Here is a 13,810-nt window from a genome sequence, read left to right as displayed (position 1 = left end):
GGAAGTTGTATCTGAAGCATAGATTATGGCTACCCTTAATCAAAATTCTGAAGTGGGACATGTTTAAAACCTAGGCTTGTCACCTGCTTTGGTACTAAATGGCATCTATAAGTCATTTACTAAAAGTGTACCTCAACCAGCAACATTAGCTTTCCTGAGAGCTTATAAACAATAAATCAGCAGGTCACATATCTACTAAATCAGAATTTCTAACAAGTTCCTCAGACTTTTTTTTTTTTTATTAAACTAGCCTCAAGTACTGGTGAGGTAGACACAGGAGGGTCCCTGGGACTCACTGGCCATGCATTCTATCCTAATTGGGGAGCTCCAGGCCAATGAGAGACTTTACCTCAAAGCAGATGAATAACAGTCCTGCGGATGACTCCCAAGGCCATTCTCTGTATCACATACATCCACATATATGCACACACTGCACATACATGCAACTTCACACATATAAACACATATCTACACACTTACATAGAAATAATTATATTTAGATGGGTGATGAAAATAACTCATTCACATTTCTACCTCTTTGAAATGGTGTCTTGCTTTTCTGGTTGAGACCAAGTATTAGACCTTACCCACAACTCCTGGCTTTCTGACAAATTGAAATTTACACAGGTATAAGTAGTCAGTTTGTGAACCCAAACTAAAACCATTTAATAACCTTACTCTTTTCTACTCCCCACCTAATCCAGGATTTCAAAGTAGGCTAATGCTGTACTTAGTGTGACCTATTTTTATCATCTAAGCTTTTAAGAACATCACGAATTGACATATACTGAGAATCTTTACATAAAATGTGTCAGGCTTATAAAATATAAACTCAAGAATGACAGGAATTTAAGTGATTAATCTTATTCTTAGAAGATGCACCTTTCCTGGCAAATTTTCTCTACTGTTGACCTTGGTCAATAGTTCTCTTGCTTTGATGAGCATATAAATCATGTGAGGCTACGCTGCCACACCCCAACCACAATTATCCAGATACCTGCGTTTGTAGAAATTGTCTTAGTTGCCAGTCACCTGAGAAACACGTATGGTAGTGAACTGATTTAGAGAATTCTAAAACATTGTTTATGTTTAATAAAGTATCACCATGAGGATAGTAGTTATTTGGAATTATAAATACTAGTAATGAGGAGATTTGATATTTGTGAGCCAAAAGGATGATTAAAATTAATCCTTCCAATTTTCTGTAATTTTCAAGTGTTTCATCAAATAGTAATAAGTATAACATAACTTTTTTCATGTCTCTATTTGCATTTATATTTTAAACACTGCTACTTGCTATTTTTCTCCACCAAAAATCATTTTATTATATATGTTTGTGATATATACATTTGAACTTATATATATTACATATAATATATATATAATTGATTGTTTTGATGAATCAGACTTAATATTTGAACATATATGTCTATACCACTTGCTTGTTTTGTTCATTTTATACTCCCATTCTATAACAATAAAAGTCCTAGAAAAAAGTACTTTTACCAGTTTGTTGATCAAATTTTCTTCCCTAAGTAGTATACATTTATTGGTTAATGAATATTTGTTTAATAAATAAATGATTTGAAAAGTCAATATAATTATAGTAAAAGGACTATTATATTATATCTTATCATTCAGAAATAGCTATTCTTTGATCTGTATTTAATTTTTAATAATATGCACATACCTGTATATAGATGTAATTGTTTTAATAATAGGCCACATAAATTAACTAAGATTTTTTCCAAATCATTTATTTCTAAAAATTCTTTGTATATTAATATACTTTATTGAAATGCTTACATTCATTTAATGGCATGTTATCACAAAATTTCATTTTTTTATAATTTGTCATTTCATATTTGTTTTTAAAATTATAAAAGTAACTTTGAATCAAAATTTCCTTAATCATCTGCATCAGTTTCTACCTAAAGGTAAAATTGTTTATCTAATGATTATGTATGTTAAACGATAAATTATTATTTTCTTCTCTTCTTTTTCTAAATGTCATTATCTGTGGAAATGAAACCTAATATTTGAACTTTTATAGCTAACTTTCTGTGCCATCTGTCTTCTTTCAAAATATGCTGTCTTCATTTTAAACTTCACAATCATATTCAGGGTTTCTGCTTAATATCCTTTAAAAATTACAATACCTTCAACATCCCAGATTTTTGTTTTTCTTAACATCCAGAAGCATAGAATTTTTGGTCAAATACTTTTATCAAAATAATATGTGCAGTTTTTTTCCAAATTGTTGTATTTATAAGATGATTTTCAGTTTTTTTCCTTCATAGATGAATGATATTCACTCTATAATACAGTAAGACCACAATAGTTCTTTAGCTAAATATATAATTATTGTGGATCTGATTTTATATCTGATTTCTTTTCCACTGGCTTTGTTTCGGCATTAGTGATTGAACCTATGTCTTCACACATGACAGAAAATATGCTACCTCTGTAATACACACCAGCTTTTTCTTACTTTTTACTTTTTGATAGGGTCTCACTAATCACCCAGGCTGCCTTTGAAGTTTCCTGTAACCTAAGGCAAGCCTCAAATTTGAGATTCTTATGCCTAATCCCAAGTAGCTCGGATTACAAGCCTACACCACCAGGGCCAGCTATATATCTGAAATTCTAAATCAGTATAACAGTAAAAAATGACACCAACATGAATTTTCTCCAGTTGCATGGAACACTTAAAAACATATTTATAATCTCAGAAGACTGTGAAAGAATGAACTGCATATTCCTAGATACATAAACAGGTGTGTGTGTGTGTGTGTGTGTGTGTGTGTGTGTGTAAGTGGAAAGCAATCTTTTTATGTTTATTTATTTTCATCAGTGTATATCCACCATGAATGATACTTGGTTACATAAGGACATTTAATACAAATATACATCACATATACATGATACACACATACATACACACACACACACACACACACACACACACACACACAATGTATTTTGAGTGTTTTTTCTCATATCATACATTTTCTGCCTCTTCCCTCTTCCCATTATCTTTTTTGTTCCCATAGACCATTTCACTTTTGTGTGTGTGTGTGTGTGTGTGTGTGTGTGTGTGTGTGTGTGTGTTTGTGTGTGTGGGGGGGGCGTGTACAGACCATGAGGCACATGTGGAGGTCAGGCTTGAGACAGGACCTCCGTTTGTTGTTGAGAGCTGCATTCAGCAGGTTAGTTGACTTAGGAGCTTCGAGATTTTCAGTGCTGCCTCCCATTTCCCTGTAGAAGCACTGAGATTGCAGAACATGCCGCTGCACCCAGTTTCCCATGGGCTCAGGGAAATTTGAACTCAAGTCTTCACTCTTTTGTTGTGAGTATTCTACCCACTGAGTTCCCCAGCCCGTTTTGTGCTTTTGCCTATTTTTGTCCTAAATTGAGGACATACGATGAGTTAGTGACAATAAAACTTATACATTCTTCCTGGGATTAAGGCTTTTGAATTTCTATCGTCGTTATCAGTGGTTCACTTAAGATACTCATTCCTTTCAAAAAGCAACTATTAATATCCATCTTAAAGCTTATCTTTAGTGAGAACTCCTCTTAGATTATAATGTAGCCCTTAGATATTATTTTGACTAATATTATGCCATTTGTGTGTATGTTTACTCATAATATTTTGAAGTACAAATGAAGTTTCTTTTAATTGTAGGCAACAAAAAATTCAATTCATATTACCAGCTCTTATAACCAAAATTTGCAATGATAGAGTTTGGCTAGCTTTAAACTCACTATAGACCCCAGAACTAATAGAGGTCTTCTTGCCCAAGCCTCCCTAATTCAGGGGCTTCAGGTATGAGTGTGGGGCGTTTACCCACCACCCCCACAGTTCCCCAGAGTTTTCTTGAGTGCGATCAGCAGGAAATATTAGATAGAAGGATTTATAGCGGAGAATCTTGCGGAGATAAACAGATAGAAAAGAAAGGATAGCCTCGAGAGGGCCTGGAACCTATTCCAACGGGCCCCGACTGTCTCTGGCCCAGGGTTTTTATAGAGACACCAAGGGGTGGCGCAAAAGACCGCCTCCCCCAGCACAGCCAAGTGCAGACCATCTCAGACACCTGCATTCAGGCCCGTGGTCCTGATCATCCTCTATTCGGACCTGCTGGGTAAAGCCATGAGGAACCCCAGAACAGGCTCCCACATATGAGCAACTATGCTTAGTAACCTCTTACCTCTTAATCCCTGGATATAAGGCAGAAGTTTAAATTATAATCTTACTTGGTCTTTTGGAAATCTGTAGCCTCTCAAAATGTTCATCTTTGACTCATATTTTCTCCAGTGTTTTAATTTCCTTGATTACTTCTTCCATTCAACTTTCCATACTTTATATTATTTCCTCTACTTATTCTTTAGCCAGTGGAGGAGTCCGAAATTATACACAAAATGTTAATCTCTAACCGTTCGCCACTGTTTTGGGTCTAAGCCTCCATTTCTGAATTAGTTCTAACCATTGCCATCTGATGTCCTATCCACTGTCTGCACTAAATAGGTCTGCTGTGGGTTGGAGCTTGAGTGACCCCAAAGGTCTGTATGGGGAAGACTTTGTCACCAGTGTGGCACTGTTGAGAGGAGGTAGAATCCTTACAAGTGGGAACACAGTGACATCTTGTCATGTGTTAGGGTCATGGTTTGGGAGAACAGTGGGACCCCAGCCCCCTTCCTGTCTGTCTTGTCTTCTGTGTGTAGGGTTTTCTTTGCTTCTACCCCGCTGTTTTCATTTTCCCTAGGGAAAAAAAGCAACAGGGCCCACCAATCACTGACGGACAGCATCAAAACTGAGTGAAATAAACCTGGTTCATGAGTCGATTCACTCGGGAACCCACTACAGAGTCAGAAAGCTGACACGCTATCTTAATAAAGCTGCACCCCATATATAATATCCCTGTCAAACGGCAGAGATCTAGAATCTTCCTTGAGTCTTCCCTATCCCTCAGGACATTGTCGTTTTTTTAATGTAGCTCCTGTCTTGCTGTTCTTTTCCCTACCTGGCACAGTATTAGATGACATTTACCAACCCCCAAACCTGATTGTCAGTGTGTTTAGAATGGTTCGAAGACCTCTCCTCACAGGAGAAAGACCATTCACATTCTTTGTTCTGAGCCATACAGCTGCCCCGCCCACTCATTCGTTCTCACACTGCACTCTCTCTTCCATCTGTGCCGGTTCACCTTAGGTGTGGGAAAAGAATGTTTACCCGACAGTTGGGACTCTTCTTTCTTTTGTATAGCCTTCTGGACTACATACAGCAGGTTAAGATACTTCCCCCCTTTCTGTTCTAAACTTCTGTCCCTTCTGTGAAGTCGCCGCCGTTACATATTGTACATGCGTGTGTTTGTGTCATTAACCAGGTACACATAACAGAAATGCCATCAACTGACGCACCACCCTTACACGACTAGGCAGATGAAAATAGTGTGTCTCACTAGCGTTAGAGCTGCAAGCCTGCCGTTTTCTCGAGGTTTATGAAATAGTGATGACAAGGATGGGTTTTAGACAGGGAAGTATACCCTTAATAAAAAGTAAAACAGCTTGTTAGATTTTTCTGCTGACCTTTTCAAACTGACCTTCACAGAAAGTAAAATGCTTTTCTCTGATGTTGATTGGTTGCATTCATATTTCCTTTAAGTATAGTATGTTTAGCAGGAACTCAAGATAGATTCCTTTGGAAAACAAAGTCATTTTAAATAGCTCTTGGAACTCCATTTTATAGTATAATAACCAAAAATATTTAGTGTATGACATATTATAATGCATGCTGGACATTTTAGAGTTGCATTAGCATTAGTGAATTATTACTGCAATGCAAGTCTTGTTTTTGGTTGTTGTTTGCTTATTTTTCAATAGTTTTAGATTGGATTGACTTAAGAGATTCTAATAAAAAATTTTGCTTAAGTTTTCAGGAGATAATCATTCAGTTATAAATTATAGTTAAACTGCTGATAAATAGATAACTATATACTCAATAAATATTTTTAAATGAAGACAAAGTTATAGTTATTTGTGCAGATGATGTCACAGCATCAAGACAATTCATTAGTAACATGTCAATTGAATTAGTATGTTATGTCAGTGGGGGATTGCATTAACATTCATCTCCCAGACTGAGCTCTTAGGAGAGATGTATGGGGCTCACCCGCTGCACTCCCTTCTGTGATGGCCAGACTGTGGGATGCCTGGCATTCAGGAGACACTTCTTGCACTTCATGCAGCAGTGACAAATAGATGTTTTATTTTGGTAGAGGATAAGGCCCAAGATGCTTACCTGAAGAAAAAGCAAACAAACCAGGAGATGGAGCTCAGGAAAGCAAGTGTTTGTTTCTCTCTTTTCTCCAGCAAGCTGAAGGACTGTTCTTTAAACAAAGGAGGATTGGGGAAAGTGTGCAGTGTTATAGGGCTATTAATATCTAAAGCAAGTTGGACTCTACGTATCAGTGCCACTGAAGGATTCTCCCACAACCCACTCAAGCCTTTCGCCAAGGCTCTCAGTTGAAGTTTGTGGGAAAGATTGCGAAAAGAAATGCAAACTCAACCTGGACCTGGTACTTTCAGGTATTCCAAGCTAAAACTGTACTTCACATTTCTCCATTTAGGAATTAATTGTACTTTTATAACAGCATATAAGAATAGTACAGTGTGGAGGAGAGAAGATTAGCAGTGTAAAATGGATAGGCTGCAAATAGCAACATTTCAAAGTCACAGTCATTGTCTGGGTCTGAGACATCAAGGAAAATGGGACTGACAAATCTAAATACAGAATCCAAGCAGAAATGGTGGTGGCCAAACTTTGGAGAATAAGCAAAGTATTTTTTTCCTTGATCATCCTTCTTAGGCCACTGGAATAGCTATAGAACAGTGGTTCTCAACATGTGGGTCATGACCCCTTCAGGGGGTCGAACCCCCTTTTCACAGGGGTCACATGTCAGATATCGTGCACATCAGATATTTACATTATGATTCCTAACAGTAGCAAAATTACAGTTATGAAGTAGCAACAAAATACATTTTAAAATGTAATCTAGTATGACATGACAGGAAATACTTTTCCTTTAATATTGGAAGTAAGGTTAAATTATAGGGCTGTAATTAAAGGCACTTGTTGCTTCTGCAGAGGACCCAAGTTCAGTTCTCAGCACTCACTGTAAAGTTCACAACTCCAATCTCCAGCTCTGGGGTACTCTGATGCACTCTCCTAGCCTCTGAGGGTACACTCACTCATGTGCACATATTCATACACATACACACACACATACACACACACACACACACACACACACACACACACACACACACGATTAAAACTAAAATAAATCTTTAAAACCTGTTAAGTAACTGTACTATGCTGTAGGATGTCTTTCTATATGGTGTGAATATGTGTTGCTCTGATTGGTTGATAAATAAAGCTGCACTGGCCTATGGCAAGGCAGCTTAGAGGCAGGTGGGAAATCTAAGCAGAGATACAGAGAGAGGAAAGGAAGTCAGAGAGAAGCCAGCCTGCTGCCCAAGGAGCAAGATGCCAGCAGACCGGTAACACCACGTCCACGTGTCAACATATAGATTAATAGGAATGGGTTAATTTAAGATGAAAGAGCTAGCTAGCAAGAAGTTGAAACCATAGGCCATCCAGTTTGTAAATAATATTAAGCCTCTGAATGACTATTTTATAAGTGGCTAAAGGACTGCGGGGGGCCGAGCGGGATCAGAGAAACCTTTCGGCTACAGTACTAGTGACTTTTCTTTAGCTCTGAAAAAAAAGACCTCAACTAAGGCAACTTATAGAAAGAAGGGTTAATTTGGATTCACAGTTGCAGAGGGTTAGAGCCCATATGGTGGGGACAGTATGGCAGCAGGTGCAGGCAAGGCAGCAGCAGCCGAAAGCCAAGAGCTCACATCTCCAGTGGCAAGCAAGAGGCAGAGAGCCAACTAGAAATGGCGTCAGTCTTTAAGCTCTCAACTCCCACCTCCAATGACATACTTCCTCCAACAAAGCCACACCTCCTAAACCTCCCCCAAACAGCACCACTAACTGAGGGACCAAGTACATGAGATGAGCCTTCACGGCACGTTCTCATCCAAAGAGCTAAGGTAGTGCTTTTGAAAATGTAGCAGTAAATAAGACGTAGCTATTATGTACCTCGTAAACAATATTAACAGTAACTGCACCGAGCTTTTAAGGACATAATGCACAGTTGGTGTTTGACATGATTACAAAACGTATTTACCAACTCTGGTTTGTGTTCTAACCTCTAAATCTTTTTAGTAAGTTGTTTTAGTTAGCTGCTCTACTAAAAGAAAATGGATTGTAAATCCTATATGTTTGAATCTCATTTCATTCTGAATGCATGCTTTTGTATCCTTTCCAAGTATCAGGAATATGTGCTGTTTATTCATGGGTACCACCACTAGATGGCAGAGTTCCCTGACACTGTTTGCCTACCAAACATTTCATATGTTCTTTACAGTGAAGAATGGGCACAATTTTTTTTTTATTTTTTTATTTTTTTGGCTTGAGAGAACTCATACTTTATACCTACCCTAAAAAACCACCATGGAGTTCTTAATATTAGATATTAATATACGAAGATGAGGAACTTTGACAATATGAGAAGAAGAAAAAACATAAGCTGGGTCTTGAAAAATGAAAGAGCTCATTATTCACAGTAAAGGGTAAGATACTACCCACAGTAAAGAGTAAATACTATCCATATAAGAACATCAGGAAGTAAAGGTCAATAGATATTTAATGTGCTGGTTCGTTTTTGTCAACTTGACACAGGCTAGAGTCACCTGGGAAGTGGGAACCTCAATTGAGGAATTGCCTCCATCAGATTGGCCTGTGGGGCATTTTATTAATTTCTAACAAATGGAGGAGGGCCCACACTACTGTGGACAGTGCCATCCCTAGATGGATGGGCTTGGGCTATGTAAACAAAATAGCTGAGGAACTTTGGGATAGCAGCTGGTGAGCAGCAAAATCCTCTGTGCTCTCTGCCCCTGATCTCTGACTTGAGATCCTGCCTTGGCTTTCCTTGGTGATAGATGGTAACCTGTAAACAAAAATGAACCCTTTCTTTTCTGCCTTGCTTTTGGCCATGGTGGTTATCACAGCACCACAGAAGCAAACTCTTCATACATTTGGGAATGGCAACGAAATCAGGGCACTAGTTATTATCCTACTTCAGTCATTTGTATCAGACATCCTGAGAGGTTTTGTTAAAAGCGAGGGCATTCGAGTGGTGGGCAGGGCTTTGTAATGGTTTGATAAAACTTATTGAACAAATATAATGGGAAGGAAAGATACATTAATGAATGATCAAAGGCAGTTTGCTGAGTTTTGTTGTTGTTGTTTGCTTCTGGTCACCTCCTAGAGTATGATGATAGTGGTCCCAATGAGCAATAACAGGAGAAAAGTTATTGGCAATAGAAAAGGAAGCTTCTGGCCAGGCAGTGGTAGTGCACGCCTATAATCCCAGCACTTGGGAGGCAGAGCCAGGTGGATCTCTGTGAGTTCGAGGCCAGCCTAATGTATAGAGCAAGATCCAGGAACCAAAACTACACTGAGAAACCCTGTCTTGAAAAACCAAAAAAAAAAGAAAGGAAGGAAGGAAGGAAGGAAGGAAGGAAGGAAGGAAGAAAAGGAAGCTTCCACAAGAGACACAGGCTAGGTTTGAAGATGTTAATATTGAAATGACCATGTAAAAATCTGAAGTTTCTAGGGTAAATAGGGGGCTTAAAATGAAGTTGAGATTTGCATGCTTAAAATAGGCTCCATACACTGGGAGAGGAATTGGCTCTAGGAAGCAGTCACTAGAATGGGTGGTGCTTGCTAGGTTTCAATATCAAATGAAAGTCATAAGGCATGACTTAGTTAAAAAATTGCAAGTTGCCCAGGTGGTGGTGGTGCACACCTTTAATACCAGCACTTGGGAGGCAGAGGCAGGTGGATCTCTGTGAGTTTGAAGCCAGCCTGGTCTACACAGTGAGTTCCAGGACAGCCAGGGCTACACACAGAGAGACCCTGTCTCTAAAACCAACAACAAAATGCAAGTCAAAATAGTATAAGGAAGAGAGAGGGGAATAAGGAGGGTAAGAAGAGGTCTGAGAGTCCACCTCTGAGGTCATCAGAAACAAAATTCTCTGTGTGAAATAAAGAGCCAGGCAGAAGAGCCAAGGTCCAGATTCAGTGAAAACATCAAAATGTAATGACAAGAACAAGCACCTAGAACTTCCTGTAGAAGCAAGAATTTATGCTCATGCTTTTTGGTCTGAAGTTGCATGCACACATTAGTGAAAATACTTCTAAAGATTAGGGATCACAATAGGGATGAGACTGTTCTCAATTAACTAGTGATGCTGAATTTTCACCCATATGCATCCTTCCACAGCAGAACAAAACTGCCTTGTCCTTTTATGTGAAGGAGAAGGCACACTAATAGAAACACAAAACACATTCTTTCTCCATGAGTCATAGTTAGGGTTTTCTTGCTGTGAAGAGAACTATGAACATGGCAACGCTTATAAAGGAAAACATTTAATTGGGGCTGGCTTACAGTTCAGAGGTTTAATCCATTATCATCATGACCAGAAGCATGACAAGATGCAGGCAGACATGGTGCTGGAGAAGGAGTTGAGAGTTCTGCATCTGCATCTGCAGGCAGCAGACAGTGATTGTCACACTAGGCCTGGCTTGACCATTTGAGACCTCAAAGCCCACCCTTAGTGATGTACTTCCTGCAACAAAGCCACACCTACTCCAACAAGGCCACATCTCCTATTAGTGCCACTCTCTATGACCCTGTGGGAGCCATTTTTATTCAAACCACCACACCATATATAATGTAATATATATATAATGTAATATATATATACACATTATACTATTATAGCTAGTAGTTATTTTTTCCAGAAGCAAGTAAAACTAAACTAGTATTAAATTGTGATTTTCATCACTAACTTATTAGCACTATATTAAGTGATGCACAATCTTTAAAATTTTTATGCAGATATCTGATTTTGTAGTTCACTACCTGCAAAATGATTGATCTCTAAAGTATTGTAATAGAAACAAAGAGAAATACATGACTAGTACATTTTTCTCCCTTTTTGTTATTTTTCTGGAATTTAAGAACCTGTTAACTTTTATAAATCAATTGCTTGTTTCTTAAAAACAATTAAATCTGAGGTGTTCCTAGAACATGAAATTAAGGCCTAATATTTGATAGTTTTTTCTGGAACTACACAACATAAAGTTACTTTAGTTTTCATTTTTGAATATAGGTTTGTGTTTTCTGACTTAGCTTACTCTCAACAGCTATGTGCAAGTTATTAAAACTGTTTCAGTCAAAATGTTTGTCTAGTATTAGCTTCTTGTACTGAACATGATTTCACGGGGAGATCCTGGTGAAACTTGTTTGGTTGAAACACATTATTGTTACTTTAGGCGCTGACAGTTCTCCAGCTGACTTGATTAAAGTGCAAACAGTCTATGGCTTGGATGACTTACGTCTCACATTGGTTTGAGCAAGATGATTGGTATGAAGGACTACAAAGAGTAAGATATATTTATGTTGTAATTACGATTTTCTATGGGTTTTTTTGCTTGTTTTTCTTCTTATAGAGCTCTGTTCCATTCCTTATATTTGTGGACATTTTGTAACACAAAATTCTGAGAATATGATAACCATTTAAACAGAAGTAAAGAATATAATTTATAAGGATAGCTATAATTATACATTGACCAAAGGTGCCCTCCCATTCCAATTTTAGATGATTTTCTTTTTCAGTTCTGACTGGAACCTAGGATCTCCTGCATGCACAGCAGGTGTTCTGTATGCCCAGCCCTCTTTACATTTGTGTTTGGAGACAAGATCTCATTAAACTGCCTAGGCTGGCCTTGAACCTGTGGTGCCCCTGCCACGCGGTCTTGGGCATAGCAAGATCATAGGCCGGAGGCATCATCTCTGTTTAGATAAAATCGCAGTGATATTTTCAGACTGTCTTTAAGATTGAAATATAAAATGATATTTTGCACATGATTCATGTATAAAAATACCAATGATTATAAACCTTTCTCCATAAATAAAAACATTTAATTAAATAGAAGGCAGTTGTATGCTAATCCTTAATATTATGATACTATTATTAGAGGAAAAACAAACATTCTGAGTACCATATTGTATCTGATAAACTTAAAGAAAATTAAAATGCTTATAATTATGTTTCAAAGGAAGTTAAACTGTTACCATGGCAACTCACTCTGCAGATTATTTTGAAGAAAGTATAACTTAGCACTGTAATAGTAAAAGAAAAAAATTCTTATTTAAAATATACCATGTCAAAGTTTTTAATTTTCCTTTTCTGGTGGAGAATTTGTTGATATTTAGAAGACTGTGGAATTTCTTTGCATTAAGCTGTGAACAAAAGAGACAGTGTCTTTGTGGGGTTTGACCACGGTCCTCCTCATTGCTGTTCAAGGGCACATGCTACTGAAGATAAGCAGTCATTTTTTTCTTTTTCTTCACTTCCTTGCATTCTGTTCTAATCACACGCATCACAAACGTTTTCTCATTATTTTATTTCTTTTGAATTATAAATGCTCAGGCGTGCCTAGCCTCTTGGTACTTTTTTTTTTTTCAGATAGTCTTTTTTTTTCTTTGCTGTGGAACAAGATGATAAACATTCTGGATTCAGTAGCCATCTGCTACTGGAGAAAAACACACATAAAGTAAATTCTAAACCATTCTTCAGAAAAGATGCTGTGACTTAGTAAAGAGCTCTCCATCCTGAATTCTTTACTTCAGTAATGGGATAATGCAATCAAAATGATGGGGAAATTTCAGCCAATGAGTTTTAATAGCAAGATTCCAAACTCCACGGAGCAAACACTGTACTACAATGCCAGTGCCCTTTATAAGTGTGTGAGTACTAAATATATAACAAATTAATTTTGAATGTTTCAAAGAAGATTTTCTTTGACAGGCAATCCATATGGTGATAGTATAATTTAGGGTCAAGAAAGGACTGATTTTTAATAAAAATGCTTTTTACTGAAATGTACGTTAAAGTGCCTTGGAGTGTCATATAGAGATTATGAGGGTTTACAGTCTTTCTCTTTTCAGTCACTAGTATTACTGTGGGCCTTTGTAACTAATCCAAGACATTAAAAGAAGTATTCTTAATCAGAAAAATAGTTAACCCCTAAAATTGGCTATATCACCTTTGTGAGTTTGGGCTCCTTCTTGCTCAAGCTTCACTCGTTTGTATATAGACAGATGAGATAAAAATTTGAATTGTAAATGTAGAAAATGTCACATAAGTATTGGCTCATATCACCTCTAGACAGCCAGCTTACCTTCCAGATTCTATATATATGTCTCCTACATGATCACCATTTTAAAATGTTAATAAGAAACAAATCAAATTTCTGAGTTAAAAATTACAAACTTAAAATGTTGAGTTTGAAAACTGACATATAAGTGTGAATTTGATATTTAGAGCAGTATGTTGACACTTGTACTTTAATGTGAGGACGATTTATGACTTAAATATACAAACACACATATAAAAATTTTTACTTTTATAAGTCATTTTTGACTGTATTGTAATTCCATATCATCTGTATTTAAATTTTAACTATGCTCATTTCATACTGACCCCACACATTCAAAAGTAAACATTACTGCCTCTAAAAATCTAATATGCAAAATGCTTCCATGGCTTGTTTTTTGTTACATTTCATCCACCAACAACGAAAGAGTAAATTTCCCGTAATCTG

At 37.2% G+C, this 13,810-nt stretch overlaps 1 protein-coding gene across 1 annotated transcript in view; it reads left to right on the top strand.

The window, feature by feature from the left end:
* Window positions 1-5,991: 5,991 nt before the first annotated feature.
* Wdr17 (WD repeat domain 17) overlaps window positions 5,992-13,810 on the top strand; it is a 124,895-nt gene continuing 117,076 nt past the window's right edge. Inside the window, 2 exon segments of the mRNA XM_037211745.1 lie at window positions 5,992-6,588; window positions 11,477-11,587. Of these exon segments, the coding sequence (XP_037067640.1) occupies window positions 11,522-11,587 (66 nt within the window). The 5' untranslated portion in view covers window positions 5,992-6,588; window positions 11,477-11,521.

The sequence above is a fragment of the Peromyscus leucopus genome, chromosome 17 (assembly GCF_004664715.2).
Source record: "Peromyscus leucopus breed LL Stock chromosome 17, UCI_PerLeu_2.1, whole genome shotgun sequence".
Taxonomy (NCBI): domain Eukaryota; kingdom Metazoa; phylum Chordata; class Mammalia; order Rodentia; family Cricetidae; genus Peromyscus; species Peromyscus leucopus.
The sequence above is the reverse complement of the archived record's forward strand: the minus strand, read 5'-3'. Positions and strand labels throughout refer to the sequence as shown.